Source organism: Temnothorax americanus, unplaced genomic scaffold (genome assembly GCF_048541705.1).
Source record: "Temnothorax americanus isolate GAGA-0224 unplaced genomic scaffold, ASM4854170v1 Scaffold9, whole genome shotgun sequence".
NCBI classification, from domain to species: Eukaryota; Metazoa; Arthropoda; class Insecta; order Hymenoptera; family Formicidae; genus Temnothorax; species Temnothorax americanus.
The window spans coordinates 6,174,290-6,192,457 of NW_027509812.1; the positions used below are offsets into that span (position 1 = coordinate 6,174,290).

The 18,168-nt window shown below is 37.8% G+C and overlaps 2 protein-coding genes across 4 annotated transcripts in view; one reads left to right on the plus strand and one right to left on the minus strand.

The window, feature by feature from the left end:
* Nucleotides 1-4,368, plus strand: LOC143908178 (methyl farnesoate epoxidase). Of its 2 annotated transcripts, none has more exons than XM_077425593.1 (8): nt 1-173; nt 1,665-1,962; nt 2,235-2,423; nt 2,500-2,680; nt 2,774-2,891; nt 3,225-3,405; nt 3,502-3,761; nt 3,830-4,368. In XM_077425593.1, exons 2-8 carry the CDS (start codon nt 1,844-1,846, stop codon nt 4,009-4,011), a joined length of 1,230 nt encoding a protein of 409 aa, XP_077281719.1. In that variant the 5' UTR covers nt 1-173; nt 1,665-1,843; the 3' UTR covers nt 4,012-4,368. The 2 variants fall into 2 exon arrangements, with proteins under 2 accessions (XP_077281719.1, XP_077281718.1); XM_077425592.1 differs by lacking the exon at nt 1-173 and adding an exon at nt 1,180-1,289.
* Nucleotides 4,252-18,168, minus strand: part of LOC143908176 (guanine nucleotide exchange factor for Rab-3A) — a 27,642-nt gene continuing 13,725 nt past the window's right edge. Inside the window, exons 1-9 of one of the 2 annotated variants that reach the window (XM_077425590.1) lie at nt 16,941-17,144; nt 9,629-10,000; nt 8,617-8,911; nt 8,256-8,504; nt 7,741-7,979; nt 7,013-7,396; nt 6,567-6,669; nt 6,413-6,479; nt 4,252-6,181 (exon numbers count right to left, since the gene is read on the minus strand). In XM_077425590.1, the coding sequence (XP_077281716.1) occupies nt 6,102-6,181; nt 6,413-6,479; nt 6,567-6,669; nt 7,013-7,396; nt 7,741-7,979; nt 8,256-8,504; nt 8,617-8,911; nt 9,629-9,963 (1,752 nt within the window). In that variant the 5' untranslated portion in view covers nt 9,964-10,000; nt 16,941-17,144 and the 3' untranslated portion in view covers nt 4,252-6,101. Of the gene's footprint in view, nt 6,182-6,412; nt 6,480-6,566; nt 6,670-7,012; nt 7,397-7,740; nt 7,980-8,255; nt 8,505-8,616; nt 8,912-9,628; nt 10,001-16,940; nt 17,145-18,168 lie in introns of those variants that run through there. The other variant, XM_077425591.1, reaches the window with a different exon arrangement.

The window sequence follows — 18,168 nt, forward strand, 5'->3', positions numbered from 1 at the left end:
AACCGGATAATCGCGGTCGGATTAACTCGATGATTTTAAGTGGTTCGCGGCGATCTTTATTACGCCGGGCCGCCTGCTCGATCGTTCTCATTTCGATTTGACGTTGCGCGCTAAGCGGAAGAGGCCGGTGGAAGACGGTTGTCGACGTGGGCCCGGGGAATAGAAGAGGAAAGGTGTGTAGGATCGCGTGCGCGAGCGCGAAATCGTAAACGCAATTGCGCAAGGTGTTAGCTGGACCACGAACGCCCGAAATGGCAAACGGGGATAGCGCGCGCTTTGATGTGAGCGCGATTGATTGGAATTGCGAATTTACGATTTCCACATCTGCCGCTTATAACTTCTGTGATTACCTCGCACCACTATATAATCATCGATATTAGCAATGACCCAACGGCCGCGCACTTCGTCGTATATTCTCGTCCCCTAAGAAACTCCCGTCCCTGCTTCCATATGGAGCGTCTTAAATCATTTCTTCATATCTCTAATCAGCTTTCTATCCTACATTGCAAAATAATTAACACATAAAAGTTAACGTACATTCTTTCTTTCTACTTATAGTCCATATATATACAATAAACACAAATTATTCGCAACAAACTTTTCATTACTTGTAACAAATTGTTTTGCCAAAACCGTAAGAAGGTATTAGCTAATGAAACATTGATGCGTTCGTTGGAAGGATGTTGCATAACGTGTTATTGGAAACGGTTCGATGTCGCAGCTGTCGCAAAGCATTTTGTAGTAAAATGAAATTTAATGTAAAGACCGATGTGGAATAAGAGGTAGACTGTCGCGTGCATGCCTGCAGCAGCATGTACAGATATATTCGACCATAGCTGGAACCTTGAGCCAAAATCCTCTTGCCTAATATCCCAGTGAAAGGAGGTGTTTCTCTCATATAACAGAATTTCCACGAGACTGATGCAGTTTCGATTAGTATCGCTTGCCGCGAATGACACTTTGATGCAGTCGATTGATAAACTACATAAAAAATTCGATAAAATACCATATAGTCAATTAATAGTATTTATTACGTGCGAGATTTACTGATTCGTGGTAACATCCTCTTTGGATTTCTTTCTAGAAGATATAAAAGGTTTTCTTTTTAAAATGTGAAAGAAATCCACAGTAAAACAAATTGTTTAGAACATTTCTACCCTATTTTTATGACATTTCTCTATTGCCGTTAAATAACAAAAAAATAATGTGGTTTATAATTATTTGCCTGATGATAATATTCGCGATAAAGATTCTGCACGACTGGCGCCGACCATCAATGTTTCCTCCAGGTAAACTATATCGCAATTGTTTTCAAGAAATCAGATTTATTCGAAAACGATTTGCTCCATAATTCCAAAAATATTTTTATTTTTATGTTGCAATTGTTACGATCTCACACATATGCGATAAATTTTAAAAAGTAAGAATTAGTTATTAGAATAAGATGGAGTAAATTATTTTTATTAAAGTAAATAGATTATTGATATTTATCCTGCAAAATGTAACACGAAAAATGCTTTCGTTTTATGCTTTTGCTTTAAAAAACACTTTTGCTTCTACTTTTTAAGAACATTTACTTCACTTTGACACACACAACTCAATATTTTATATTATCGCACAATTTACATAAATATATAAGATATTCGCGAAATATTCTATTCGAGGACCTCGCGGCTTGCCGATCGTGGGAAACATATTGGATGTGAAACGTCTGGTCGATGAAACGAAGTTCTATTCTCATGCCTGGTGTCGGTTAGCCGACATTTACGGACCCATCGTCGGCTTGAAGCTCGGCATAGCCGAACCGTTGATCATTGTTTCCGGTAAGGATGCGGTGATCGAGATGATGAGTCGACCTCAGTTTGACGGCAGACCTAATGGATTTGTACATAGACTTCGGACGGGGGGCGAACGGAGGGGTGTACTATTCACCGATGGCGATGTCTGGCGAGACCAAAGAAGGTATTTTGCGAGGAATTATTATATACCTAAAGCTTCTTAAAAATCATACAATTTAATCTAAATGCACGAAACGCATCTTTGACCTAAATATAAATTAACGAAAAAAACTTCAATTTATATTCGATATTTTTTTAAAATAATTGTTACATAATTTCTCGATATTTTTAACGAAATTTTCTAAGATTAAATATTTGAAATGTTGCTGTTACGTTATTTTCTTCGTAAATTAAAGAAAGATCAGATCAGATTAAGATTAATTACAAATTATTCAGATTTGCTCTGAGAACGTTGAAGGAATTTGGATTCGGAAATGGTACAATGGAGGATATAATATTAAACGACGCGGTTTCCTTAACGACCACGATTGAATCGCTGAGTAAATCGGGACCAATTACCAACTTGTACAATATTACCTCCATAGCTGTTCTCAATAGTTTATGGACATTAGTCGCTGGAGCCAGGTACATTGCAAAACTATTACAAATTACATGCAATTAATCGTGTAACCGAAAATAACATCGGGATATATTGTTGTAGATTTGACTTGGAGAATCCGAAACTGACAGAGATTTTATCAGTGGTAAACGGGATTATCAGAAATAGCAACGTCACCGGCGGCATATTGACCCACTTGCCGTTTTTAAGATACATTATCCCAGGGTTAACCGGGTTTACCGTACTAAATCAAAGACTGACACGAATGTGGCAATTCATCGGGGTAACGCGATACATACCTCCATTAGCGATATAATTTCTATCTATAGATAGAAATAAGATATCCTTGTACATAAAATAAGATATCCTCTTTCAGTCTGAAATAGCGAGGCACAAACAAACTAGAACACACGGCGAATTCAGAGACTTTATCGATGTTTACCTAGCGGAAATGGAAACCAAGCAATCAAGCTCAACCATATCGTCTTTTGACGGTACACAATGCTTCGTAATGTACATAATTACATAAATGAGAATTTTTTTTTTACGTGTGATGAGAAACGCAAGTTCAAATTTATATTACATTTTCTGCCAGTCGTTATTAGATTCTTATATTAAATTAGTAGATTTCTATACATTATATTATAATTCGTAAAAATAAAAAAATAGCATTATACAAAAACAAGAAAGCATTATCATTTAAGAATATTTTATTATAATAATACTGTAATTAATCCGTATCACTATTTCGTGGATTAAATTCTCATGATAAAAATAATTGCACAAATAATTTTTGACACATGATGGATAATACAGAATATTTCCAGAAGAGCAATTAATTAGCGTTGTGAAAGACCTCTTCAGCGCCGGTGTGGAAACGACAAACAATACAATTGGCTTCATTATCACGTATCTCATAGTGAAACAGGATGTGCAAAGAAAAGTGCACGAGGAAATCGACAGGGTGCTAGGCAAGGATCTCCTACCTCGTATAGTGTACAAAAATCGGTACAAACTTGAAAATATTGCTTGACACGCTATTCATATTATTTAATTCGCAAATTATCGCTCAGAATTATGAATTATACGACCGACAATTTTCAGATTGCCATACTTGAACGCGACAATAGCGGAAGTAACAAGGCTGGCGAACGTCGGGCCTACTTCAATCCCTCATCGGGCGATGACCGACTCCATTCTACTGGGCTACGAGATAAAAAAGAATTATACCTTGCTGGCTAACTTGCGAAGCGTACATATGGACGAGCAGCATTGGGGAGATCCGAAGGTGTTTCGACCTGAGAGATTTATTAATGACGAAGGAGAATTCGTCGAGGATCCTTGGTTAATACCGTTCGGCTTAGGTATGAAGAACAATATAAATCCATTTAAATGTACAAAGCTGAAAATCGTAACACCAACGATTTAACAGGTCATAGAAAGTGCCTGGGCGAGACCTTGGCAAGGAACAGCGTATTCTTGTTTGTCGCATGTCTACTGCAGAAATTTCAGTTTGCGTTACCCCCGGGACATCCTGACCTCTTTTTAGACGGTGTCGACGGCTTTACGATCGCACCACCTGATATAAGTGTCGTTGCTATCAAAAGAATATGACTGCTTAATTATTAACGTACGCGGCGCATAAACGCGTGCGAGATAATATAAAATTTGTACAAGACAACATTTTATATATGGCAAGGAAATAAACGTAGTATTTTATAACAGTTATCTACAAAAATATAAAAATAATAAAATGCTATCTTTTTCAAAGGGATTGCGATAATTAGGCATCATAATTTTTTTACAATGGCGATTATCTTTATTTTGTTTTTAAATACAAGTTTCTATCTCAAATAATGTTAGAAGATTCTATTTACATTTGATATACAATTAACATGTTTTCTATTCACAAGAGAAATGCTTACAAGAAGTCTTTTTACTACGTCCCGTAACACTCAAGGGAACGTTATTCGTTTTCGTCGTTGGCCACATGTTGTTTGGCATAATTCGATAAATGGCGACTCAATCACATAATTACTTTCTTTCGTACGTTTCATATCGAACGCGATAAATGACGGAAGATAACAGAATCGAGATAAAAGTCTTACCAAGTATATTCACGGTACCGAAATAACTATCTATCGGACACTTTTACAGTTTCTATGTTTGAGTCAATGAACGAATTAACCAGAAAATTATTGCGGAGATTATTTATCTCGAAAAAAAAATTAATTAGCATATCATGAGTCGAAATTTAGAGTAAAAGTATTAAGAATGTTTTTTTCGCAGTAAACAAAATATATATTCGTATATACAACCAGGAGATACATGACTGACACAAATGCCAGTTTTGATTGACGTATTAATGTAAATCTCTATGAAAGAATATACATACACTTGCAATACGTCAGACTAATATTTATAGAGTAGAAACGAATATGCTCCGTATAACCGGATGCATTATGATATAGACGTATAGAATCGTTACATGTCATGAGAAGTTTCGAAAAGTTCTATTTACACTAAAAATTTAAAGATTCGTATGGTCCACACAGATGCAGCTCCTTTCTATGAGTGATAATGTCGAAGGTATACATAATCATCGTGAGTCAACAATGAATTAATCGGAAGTTTAGATGATAATTTTATATTCTCGAGTTTTGGCGGCACGGTACGAACACTTTAGAATTCCAATAAAATACGATCAATGATATATTTAATGGAAGCCATTATGTCAGATTAACGATTAACACAACGTATAATATATATCGATAAATTATAGACAACGAAACAACAAAAATCACTACGACTCGACACGTGACGGCAAATAAAAAAAAACTGATCCGTAACAAAAACACAAATATAAATAATTAGCTAAACACGATTTTTCTTCTGTTCGGTGTTAATACCAAACCACGACATGAAGTGATCTCATATATATAATATGATTGTTAACCATATAACTATCGCATGGAATCAACGGCTCCATTGTCACAATTCGCATGAGTCTAACAATAAGTCCATTGAACTTCAGAAAACATGACACAATATCTCAAAAATCTTTCCTATTATTTACATTCCTCGTTTAGGAGAGCCATCGACAATGTCTGATCCGCATGCATGTCAAGATCATTCACAGCCTTGTAATCAGCTTCATTGTCATCTTACAACTTGTTCGCAAATAATTAAATCTATAATCTGCCATAGGCGGCACTATTTCGGCAATATCTCAAAAAAAATTGCGTGCGAGAAATTGACGTTTTACTGCAAAATTAATATCAAATTTAATCCTGAGTAGTTTTATATTTTATTTTAAAAAAGTAGAAAAATAAGTTGGTGTATATAAATTAATGTTATTAATCATACTGTAAAATATTCTTAATCAAAAGATGGAAGATCTGTCAATAAATTATACTTACTTTTTACGGTCATACAATACAGTTTTCTGAATAGCACGTAAATTTTTTAGAAACATTATTTATATTATCATCAGAATTACTTAACAAAATTAGAGAGACTTCAAATATATATATCTGAAAGATATATATTGCGACATTGCACCCTCCCCTTCGCTGCACAAAAGGCCGATAATCGACGAGAGCGTCGATAAATTATTCTGCATAATTCACAGATTTCTATTTTTAAACAATGAACCCCTAGCTCGAAATGACTCGAGACTAGATGACATCCCGCCTACGCGAACCTCAAGACGACAATGCCAGACCCAACCGTGCAAAAACCATTTCCTTTCTCAGCCGCGTGATCTCCCAGTAAACGTCGTGAACTGCAGATTAATAAATTCCATTATTAATAGAAAAATAGAAATTACTTCCAATTTTAATATTTCCTTATAATTTTCAATATTTAATCCAAAGAACTATACATCGAAACCATATTTGTTTCAAACTCTTTTTGCAAATATTTAAGGGCATTATAAATATAAAAAATAAATTATTAAAAAAAATATATAATTTTCTAATAAATTATTAAGCTACAGTTTATTATGTTGACATACCTGAGCTCTTGACGAGACCACGCTCGACGTATCTCAGATAATTGAGAAAGTCACACACTGCTATAATCTGCAAAGGAACACACAATTCCTTACAAAACAAAATTTTTTAAGGTTTTTGAAATAAATTTAAATAATGATTACATGTAAGACTTACTCGATTGCGACAGATCTGCGAAATGCAATGCCATTGATTTTCTTGATCACCAAGCCGCATACGATAGTGACATTGCCGTGGTGCCTCCAACAGTGCACATTTCCTAAAATCGAAATATTATTGCTGTTTCATATATAAAAATTTTATAGAAACGCCAGTTTTATAAATAACAACCCAATCATAAAAATAATAGCATATAATCTTCCAGTTATTGTGTCAGCAACTTCGCGATCTTGCGAATTACAATGCAGTGTGCAGAAACATAGAATTGCAAAATTCCACGAATATTAGCGCATTAGAAACATTATGAAAATATTACAATGTAATAATTATAAAATGTATAATATTTGATTGTCCACTAAACGGCACATAAAAATCTTTTTCTTTTACACAATATGAAAAAATATTGAGTATTTTAAATATAATGAGAAACTTTAAGAACGTACTTGGGAAAAGCGAGTTTTGTTTTGTCGCTGACCGCCTCGATAAATATGATGCCATCCAGAACAGCTTGCCTGACCTTGGTTCCCAATTCCTTATTCGGGAAATCCAAGCAGAGATCGATATCCTCTTTAAATACCCTCGCAACGAAGGGATCGCTTTTGTCGACGCAAGGGTTCGTTTTCCATCTGAGAAACTCCGTATGCACCCTCGGGTCGACTTCCAGACCGAAGTCCTTGCACTCCCTCTCTTTCTCCTTCTCACGCTCACGCTTCCAATCCCTCTCGAGGGCTTCCTTATCGGTGGGCAAAGGTGGCCTCTGATCCTTTACAGGCGAATCAGGCGGCGAGTTCTCTCGACCGTATTTTAAATTAAAGTGCGACGGCGACCTGCATCAGAATTACAAATTTTTAAATATATTATTAATTTAGCTTGCAAAAATAAACGCAACAACTTTTTTATATCTTTTTTTAATTTAAAATTATTTCTATTTTTTATTCCGTATTTTTAAACATTTTTATTTTTATTTTTAAATCGATAAAATACATTGTAAACTACAGTCCTTTCTAGTACTTTGTAACACGTAAGAATACTTGTTCGAAATTATCGACAAACAATGTAGAAATGTATCTTAGATATTATAAAATATTGTTTAAATTTATTATTTCCATATTCTCAAGAAGCACTCGGCAGTTTTAAAAACTTATAAATCTAATAGAAAATTGTCCATTACCTTCGGTGTTTCTTCGTAAAAAGTCCCTGCTGACTGTCCTCCCCATTGCTAACGCGTCCCTTCGTGTCGATTTGAGGATGCAAATGGGGATTGGGCCTTGACGGTGTAGATGTGAGCACCAAAGTTTTCAAAGCCGCTACTTCGGCTGCGAGCACTTCCGATTTCATTCGGCTCTCCCCCAGGAGACGCTCCGCCGTCGCCTGACGTACATTAGCTTCTCGAACCATGTTATGTGCCTCCTGAACATACATTTTATAAATAATCTAATATTCTTTACAAAATTTATTTAATTTCTTTGCAAAATTATATATATATCTAATACACTTTGGTAAAATATCATTAAACGCATTAATTCAAATCCGAGACAACAAAAATTACGTTTTTCTTCTGTTAAGTTTTTGACAACTTCTGAAACCCTACATAAACATATAATTTTTTTTATATATTTTAACATTATATACTTTTTGAATTAAATTTCTATACTTTTGTAACAAGTAAAAAAATTGGTGACTAACTTGAAAGAGGCTGGCAGTGAGGTCCTCGAGCTCAGTTTCTACATCCTGCCTGATCCGCGAAAGTCTTGCCACTTCCTCGTCCTTTAATTTTAATTCTTCATGAGCCCTTTTAAGTTCCTCCTGTAACTTCGCCACTGCGTGTTCCTTCACCTCAGCCACTGCTCTTTCCCATTGCAGGGTAGTAGGCGATAGCGGGCCGTTGGTTTTTTTAAGAACACCCAGTAATTCTTGCTTTGATGGTTCTTTCGGCTGAAATAATTTTCAAAAACATCACGTAAGTAGGTATTAGTAAAATTTATATTTCTAATGTAATCTATATTCATGTCTTATCAAAATCAGTTAAACCGAAGACTGAAATTACCGGCGTATCTTTAGGAAGGGAGAGTCTCTTCGATGATTCGAGAGAATTGTCCTTCTTCGAGTCCGTATCGGCTTTCTCATCGCTGGCTTTTCCCGCAGACTCAGCTTCATTCAACCTAAAATCCAAAGGTTTCGCACGTTGAGCTTGAGATTCCGAGACTTCCAGCTCGTGAGATTTCAGCTTTTCGCAGAGCTTCACGGGCTTCTTCTCTTCCGATGGATTTCGATGTCCCGACAGGGCACCTTGCAATTTTTCGTTGTACGTGAACAGTGGAGCGGTTTTGGTTGAGCTGGAACTAAAATATGCAAATCTCATTATAATTATTATATTATATATAAATATATACAATAATAATACAGTTAATAACTGGCAGTCTCGAACATCGATTGAAAATCTTGAATATGACACTCGTGCAGTTTTTTACGCAAAAAAGAGAATTTTACAGTCGCAAAAAAACTATTGCATGCTGTTGCAATATTCGATGAAAGGGTGACTAAACTTCGTTACCTATTATTGGATATTATATAGTTAAATCTTTTTTTTTTTTTAATAGAATATATTTTTTTGTTGATTGTAAGTCAATCTCTCAATTAGAAACACGGATTTGCTGCTACAACAAATCAGTTTAGGAAATACATTTTGTAGCAAAATAATATCTGCTTTGATGGGATAAAACAAGAATTAATTTGTTATTGTAACAAAATGCTTTTCATGTGTAATAAGCAATTTGTTATAATAGAATAAAATACGTCAATCTTCTTTGCGCAACACACATATGAATTCCAATTCTTTGTTTAAATTGATATAAATTATTAATACAGAATATATTAATATTAATTTTTAATATTATATATTACTAAATTAATATTATATTTATCATATTAATTGAAATAAAGATTCCATCGCAATAAGTTCTATACACTTTAGCGAGCGCCCGTCCAAAAAGTTAATTAAATATCTACTTCATAAGGAAGCGATTTCGGTGGGAAAGTAGGAAAAAATCAATGCACACCTATCATCTAGGAACTTGGTGTCGTCCTCGTCGAATAGACTAGTGGGCTCTTCATCCTCGTCCTCGCGTTTCGTAGCATATCCAAAGAGATCCGTAGCTGCCCTCGCGAGATCCGATTTAAGAATAGGATGTGGTGGATGTAGCGTGGCGCAATCAGTCTCATCCGTGTACAGCTCATCCTCGTCCGTGGTGTATTCCTCATCGCCAGTGGTTCCGGTACTCCCAGCTCTTCTGTGCTTCGTCGTGAGCGGTCGATAGGCGTATTCATTCGAACCGGAAACCGACTCGTTGGATTCCATTGACTCAGGCTGCTGCTGCTCCTGGACTTCCTTCATGGCGCCTCACTGTGACCGGATGTAGTCTTCAAGCTTGCTACAACATTTGATACCTCGATTACTTCAGGAGTAACATTTTCCTTTTATTATATCATGGAGAGAGAGAGAATGCGCTCTATCTTTTATATTCCTTTTAGGAACGCTTTAATATTTTCGAATATTCATCTTGCGGAAAATAATATCAATTTTGTAATATAACGTTAAGCAATCGATAAAATCCATCAAGACAAATAATTGTAAAGGAAATAAATGTCCAAATTAATAGAAAAAAAGATTGTAAAAAAATAAATGGATAAAATAATATTTTTTTATCTTCAAAAAGTTGAATGTGTGAAATATACCTTGAGTGAGAGATTAATTATATATTCTTACTTAATACAGAATTTTTATTATTGCTGTTCGCAAAATGGTGTTTATTGAATTTTCTTGCTGACAATATGTGTGTGATATACAATTGTGCGATTTGTAAAAAAAATTGACGGAGATCTGGCTTGTGCCAGAAACTATGCGAAAATCTTTGTTTTATAAATAACTCGCGAATTCCATGCATTCCTCGCATGTGAAGGGATGGGCATTGGCACGGACATGCGTGTTACACGCACGCATATGTCTCTATACTTATTATGTAAACATACCGCAGGAAATTTAAGCTTATTAACACTCCGGCCACGTCAATTAAGTCCATTACTCGCCACGATCATTGCGCAATCGCCGTAAACTTTATACGTGCAAAAATTTAACTGGCAACGGCTAAATTTAGCGTCTCGCTCTTTAATAAAAGATCGCCGTGTAGTGTTAATTGTTTTAATTATATTTATCAAATCAGGTTAAGTAAATACGAAATACTACGCGTTACGCATTCAGGCACGAGACTGGTATGGAATCCTATTTTTACCGAATTATCTCTCCTGACACTGTTTCGTCTAACTACTCTAATAACTTCCAACTACTCTAATGCTTGCAGATACAATACAACTTGAGATAATGAAAAGGAACGAACGCGCGCTATCGTGTTGCACGCATATCCTTACGTCATCCTGCCATATCGTGCACGTGATACTTAAAAGGATATATGCACTCGCACACCCTTCTGTAAATCAGGAACAATTAGGAAACTCGGCGAGTTTCCGTTCTCGTCGCAGATCGTTAATATAACTTGTCTCAGGTGACACGGAAAACGCGACGATGATATCGTTCTAATTAAACGTAAGTATGTTATTAATTCTATCGTTGAATCTCCGATGGATATATGCTAATTAAAACTCCTGACTGTGTTAATAATATGCTCAGTTTTAAAAGGTAAACCGTTTCCCCCCCCTCCCCGGTAATTCAGAATATGGGTAAACTTCCGACTTTCTTAATTCCGCGGAATAGCGCTAATTGGCGTGTAAAGTATGCGGAAGAGCACTTTACAACTCAATTTGCATAAACTCATCCAGTTGCTTCCATCGCTGCAAGAGGTCTATTATTTTCTGAGCCTGGTGAATTTTGAAATTATTCAATCACGAAACGGCGACACACAGATAATGAATTCGTTACGATGACATTTTACTACAAATCTTTACGATCGCCAATTAAAATATTGTACGCGATTTCAACGTGTGTACCTCGCTTGTTTCTTCGTTTTCTTACACGACTGTGATAAGTGCTGATAGACAGACCATAATTTCTGCGATCGGAGACGCGGGACGACACTAACGACTCGTTTGATATTCGAGGATATCGCGAGGATTGTTTTCTACGTATTCTCACGAGGCAGGCCGTTAACAATGTAACAAGCGGTACCGCGGGATTCACGAAGATGATTTCCTTGGTGGCTATATAAGGGACGCGCGGGGGAGATTGCGTCACGGTTAAATCGTGATCGCGCGAAAAGGCGGCGAGTGGTACAGCCGGGCACACGCTATGCTTCTCTCTCTCTTTCTCTCTTTCTCTCGAATATCATCGCGGGGCAGAACCACGCGATAAGCGTAAACCAAGGACGTAGTTTTTTATTTTTATTACTAAGAAGATATTCCAAATCGTTTTTAAAATTTAAGAAGCAATACATATTAATATTAAAATACAAAAATTTAAGCTGCATTCTGTCTCTAATTAGCTCGATTTTATCAGTTTTTTTATTACATAGATATACAAGTCAGCAATAGAAATTGCAATAGCGTAGAGGAAACACGTGCAGATCGGCATCATGTGTTCGTATTTATAATTTAATAAGCAACGAGCACATGGAAGCCCGAACCCTGTTTCGCGTTAGCGAAAGCGTTAGCGAAGGTAATCCTGCGGCTAATTAACACGAAAGGGATTAGGGGGTGCGATTATTAACATTCAGAGAGGAAACATCGCGTTTCCTGCGAGAAACGCCAGGGTCCGCGATACTCCCTGGGGTATACAGTCCTGGCCTTGCGCGCTCTCTCTCTCACGGCTCGCGTGTGCTAGTTAGCGTAACGTACATGCGAGTTCTGAATTGACAGCATCCCGATGGTGTGGGTGCGTGTGCGCGTGTGTGCGTTAACCGTTTCGAGCGTGTGTAAGCCGCGTGCGACCGCGTACCAGTCGCAGACACGTTCTATGAACGGCGCACCATGACAGACGCGACAGCGAAGGATATAGGACAGTGCCTGCCACGCTTTCATTCGTTTGCCGAATGTGTTCCGAGCGAGAAAAAAAATCTTCTATTTCGATGTGAGATCATCGGGGATAAGAACACGAGAAGCAGAAGTTGAAACCTCGATGTAACTTCGCTGAATTCGGGTTTCTATTCGCGATAAAAGTCGCGACGATTTAAAAGTCCTCTCTCGCTCGTAAAACTTTCTTGAGATTTAATTTTTGAAATCATACTGGTTTGAATTATTGGTTTCTCGGGGCAAGTTTCTCGGGGATAGCGAGTCAGAATTTTCGAATAAACTTCGCGTGGGTATCAGCAAAAAAAATGCCAGATATAAGTCAAGATTCTCCTCATAGTCCTCATGCTGCGGTATGTTCTCACCTGATTTCCTATCTTAACTCTTCTATCCGTTCTTCTATCGAGTATAATGTTTTATTCACGAGATAATGAATCTAGTTATTGAATAAATATACTTGCTCTCTTTTTCTCACTTTACAATCGACGAAGAGAAAAAAGAAAACAGTATACAAGTTTTACACGAATAAGTTACAATTCTTTTTGAAGCTATTCAGACTCTTGTGATCTAAACAGATGTGTCTATAAAAACAAGATACAGCGAGATTCAATTTTTCACAGTGTGAACAATAAAGTACTACAAGGTGAAGTAATGATCCGAAAAATTGATAGCTAGAGAATCGATCGTGCAAGCTTGTCAATCAATGGATCAAGGTTTCAAATAATACCCCGGTGTAATATTAAAGATACTTCTGCCTTGAGAATTATATAGCCAATAGACCTCAATTCGTATGACCTAGATGCATGTAAGAGGGACGTAATTTAATTTCTCGCTCAGTGTAGTCATGCCTATATTAGTAGTTAAGCCTATTAACAAAATTCGCAGTATGAAATTTCCAATTTACCTAATTATCACTTATTCTTATTTTCTGCTATATTTAGCATTGTAATATAATAATGTAAACGCACCTATCAAGTTCACGGAATCTAGCACGAAATGTGTTATTCTAATTAAATGTGTTATTCACAAGAAAGAAAGATAATTAAAATTCTTTCGTAAAAAGATACGTGCGTAGGAAGTCGCAGGAACATAATGCATTTTGCCTTCGCGATGGCATATTCTCTGATACGATATAACGTCGTCAGGATTGCTGCCAAAGCGGGTGTGCGAGTGTGTGCAGAAAAATTTAGAGGCGAAATCGAAGCGTGTCGTTTTACACGCCGTTGCGCGATTTGACAGTTCGGGCAGGTGCGTCTTAATCTCGTCGCACGTCTTCTTTCGTACTGAATAATTATCCGTGCGCGTTGATTGCGAGAGACATGTATAACTCCACCGCTGAAACACATGTAACCTTCAGCGCGCGAAGTATATACATTATAGCTGCACCTTTCTTTATTGATAACGTATGGAGTTCGGGACCGATTTGCACAACTCGCGCAGCATTTATCGCGTGACGCACGGACGTGCGTAATGCCATTATTTTGTTTTTTTTTTCCGTACACAGCACGACAAACACGTTTTCACGAGCGCACACCGCGCTGAGTGTACTCTTTTTGTTATTCTGTGATTCATAGATCGCCGCGGCACGGAAGCTACAATATAGAACTATTGTGTAGCTTCCTATTGTAGGATTGACACACCGCGTATTATAAATGATAGAGACAATGGCCGCGCACGGGGTTAATCCAGCAGTGTTTCATTTCGCACCCTATAATACCTGGTTGCGGTTGAATAACAGTATATCGGCTCACCGAGTAATTCATACGACATTCATATCCTCGAGATGAGCCGCACGTTTGCGAGAGCAATGATGCATAATTCAACGTATAAGCAACAATGATAACGGGAATAATACGAGACATAAAATTTTCAGTTCTTTGCTAATGCATTGACTAATGCAAATTTTTACTCTATTCTTATATTATATACAATATGGCGTATATAATTTTGTGATACAATATATCACAAAATAAAAGAATATGTGTACGTGTGTGTAATATTCAAAATATAAACAGAAAATATATATCATATATATTGTGATAAAATTCATGACGGGAATAATATAACTAAAGAAAAAGAAAGGGCTTCAAATCAACACAGAGAAATCATGCTTAACTTTTCCAACACTTGACCTTTGAAAAAGAGGCTGCCAAAGGTAGGATGAAAGACAGAATGCTTATGCAAGGTGAATATATATAAAAGCCACAACGATGATACGACTAACAACATAACTATATAGCAGGAGAATTGCGAGGAGACGGGAATATGAAAAGAAATGTGGAAGTTGTTTCCCACGTATGTCAGGACAATGCATCCGCTACTAAATCAACATGAACGATGCCTGCGGAACCTGCAATACATCCCGAAGGTCGTAAATGTTCTATCTAGATATGCGAATTGAAGATCTGCGAATGCCCTAGTTCTTATTAGACGAACTAATCGAATTTGTGATATATGATAATTGAGCTTCTCGCAAATTGAAGCTACAAATATATGTAGTAGTAATTGAAGGTATAAAATGATCGCGTTTGGTGTTTTCTAACTTTTTAATATTTACTTTAAAATCTTATTCACTTTATTCCATAAAGTAAATCAGATTTTAAAGTAAATATTAAAAAGTCGCAGACACGTCAAATTTGATTTCTTTATTGCAATTCGTCACTCGATTCATCAATCAAATTAATCACAATTTAATGAAAGTTTATTAATTTTGATCGGAATCGGTTTATTAACCCTTCGCTTGTAACGTCTTTTTCGGCACCTGTAACTGGTAACGTCGGGTCACTCGTTTTTGCGACGCCTATATAAAGAGTATGCTTTAAAGTGTTCTAAAAAAATCTGAAAAAATTCACATTAAGTTATTAACTATCCTGCTTTAAGGATCAATCGCGATATTGCCGATTTTTTCATTTGTTTAAACAATATATTTATATAAACCTTTCGAGCTACAGGGGACAGTCACTTTCGCCAGGGCACGAGTGACCCGACGTTACCAACGAAGGGTTAATATTATTGGAATAAATATTTATTCGATATATTCGGAAGCACACACACACACACACACACACACACACACACACACACACACACACACACACACACACACACACACACACACACACACACACACACACACACACACACACACACACACACACACACACACACACACACACACACACACACACACACACACACACACACACACACACATACCGTAACCTGTCATACGTATATTTCGATCGAGTAATTATTTAAACCCGGTAAAATCCACATTTTACCTCGCCGCAACGACGGCGTTCGCCGCAATCGGTTATTCAACAATTACAAGGCTTACGTTACTTACGTATATATAGAACAAATGAGAGAGGAAGATAAATCGGAAGTGCGTTATCGCGCGACCAATCTCTGGTTTCCATTTGATAACGAAGCACCTGCTCGATACACAATGCGATCCCAAACAGACATATACCTCGAAATAGGACGAGCGGAGGAACCAGCGAAACGGGAGCGAATAAATCGCGCGTATCCAGTGATTAAAATGTCCGGCAGCAATACGTATATTTAAAACGTGTGTGTCGACTCATCCCTATATCTCTCCTTTCTCCCTGTCGATACTTTCCAAATACTCTAAATCATCGTCCGGCAACGAGAGAACGCTGCGTTGCGTATTTCACTCCGCTTGACGCAATTTCAATCCGCGGCGACGCAAATGGAAAAAAATATTCCGGGAAAGTGCGCCGGAGTAATTTTCTACGATACGCTCCGTCAATCAAACCGCCCGGCCAATCTCGGAGCGAATTACTATCGAGAGTCGAAGGTCGGGTTTCGCCAGATTCGACGTTTGACGCAAATTACGAACGAGCTGAGGAAAAACTTAAATTAATATACACGCATAATATATACGGCTGCCTTTCGAGAAAAATATGTGCCTGTATACCGATTCTTTCCCCACCTTGTGATCGCAATAAATAAAATTATATGATCGACAATAGCATTGAATGCCAAACTCGTTGTCATTGCACTCGCTTGTATGTCGCTGTGCTCGCGTCCAATATATATATCCACTCTGCAAATTCCAATTTACGCTCCTCTGACGCACGATCAACGCAAAGGTCGAACAATCGCGATTCTATCCGCGTACTGCTCGCACGATTACATTTCTCTCGTAAAACTAGAATCGAAGAGAAGACTCGTGTCGCGCAGGTACGACAAGTGCGAGATGAGAATCAGGTTCTCGTGCGGTTATATGCTGAAAAGAAACGTCAGGCGCGGAAAATCTAAGAAATCTCAGCCGATATTGCTAGAAGCAGAAGCCGAAGTGACAGCCGAGTTTCCGGCATCGGGGCGACCTACCTGTCAGGTGAAATTTTCTCGTGGCGCGTTCCGAAATCGGCGACATTCGTCACGTCGGTTCGCGTGGTGGAATATGGATAACGATCGATCACGACGCGGACGTCGCGAATGCGAAGTCAACGATAGACAAAAGCAGAACTGGTCGAACAGTGAGTCACTGAATCCGCGTTTCGCGGCAGTTCGGCGTGGACTGAACCTGCTATACTCTCCCACTTCGCACTCTCTCTCTCTCTTTCTTGCCCTCGGAGTCTGCCAATGATCTCTCCCCCCCCTTCGGCATCGCCGCGATCATCATCCTCCTCGCCGTACATCATCAACCTGCTGTGGCGATCCAAGAGGAATTACGTTGTGCAACCACCACCAACTGCGATGCACGAGTGGTGGTGTCGTATATAATAGAGCGTTTCAAATAGAATCGTAGAGCGTAGAATTGAAGACTCGAACGCAAGAATAAGGAAGTTCGCGCAATTTGCAATTTTAGACACGACGTCACGTTCGAGTCAAGCTCTAAAAATCGTGTATTTATCTCTCGTTGAGTTCTTCGATTCTTTAACCTTGACTAAATCGTTACACAAGAAAAACGTGTAGTAAAAAAAAAATCATTTTTAAAGACCATTTACTGTCCATGCTGTTAATCTAATAATAATATTTCTGTGTGAATTTTGTATAAACTGCGCGCCGATCTTCTGTCTTTAAAACACAGTTCTTTGTTGGAACAATAAAATCCATCTCTACTTAAATCGATAATCGATTTCACTTTTTGATGCTAACAAACATCCTTATTAAATCACTGTAAAGAATTTATTGCGAGAAGTGTCACCCCAGCCAGGGTTCGAACACCTGGACCTCCCTACATTATCATCGATTATTCGCATCTTGTAGAAAAGATCATCGACAGCTATCCGGTTCCACTTGCATCACGGATCGTCTTCAGCTGTCTTTTTCTACTTGTTCGAGTAACGTTCGCCGGCCGTCTGTTTCTACTCGCGGAACGACAAGCACGCCATTGACTGGCCGCATCTTTGTCTGGCGGTCCGTCGGTTAGCTGCGCATTATCGCTTATATATTTGCATTTAATATGTGACTCTCCTTACATGGATCCCCATTCCCGACCACTTGTCCGCTTGATTGCTCTCCCTCCCACGTAAGATTTTCGATAATAATAACATCCCTCTCCCCTACCTATCAATGTTCAGTGTGCCTCGAGTAGGCCAACTAGCTGGAACGT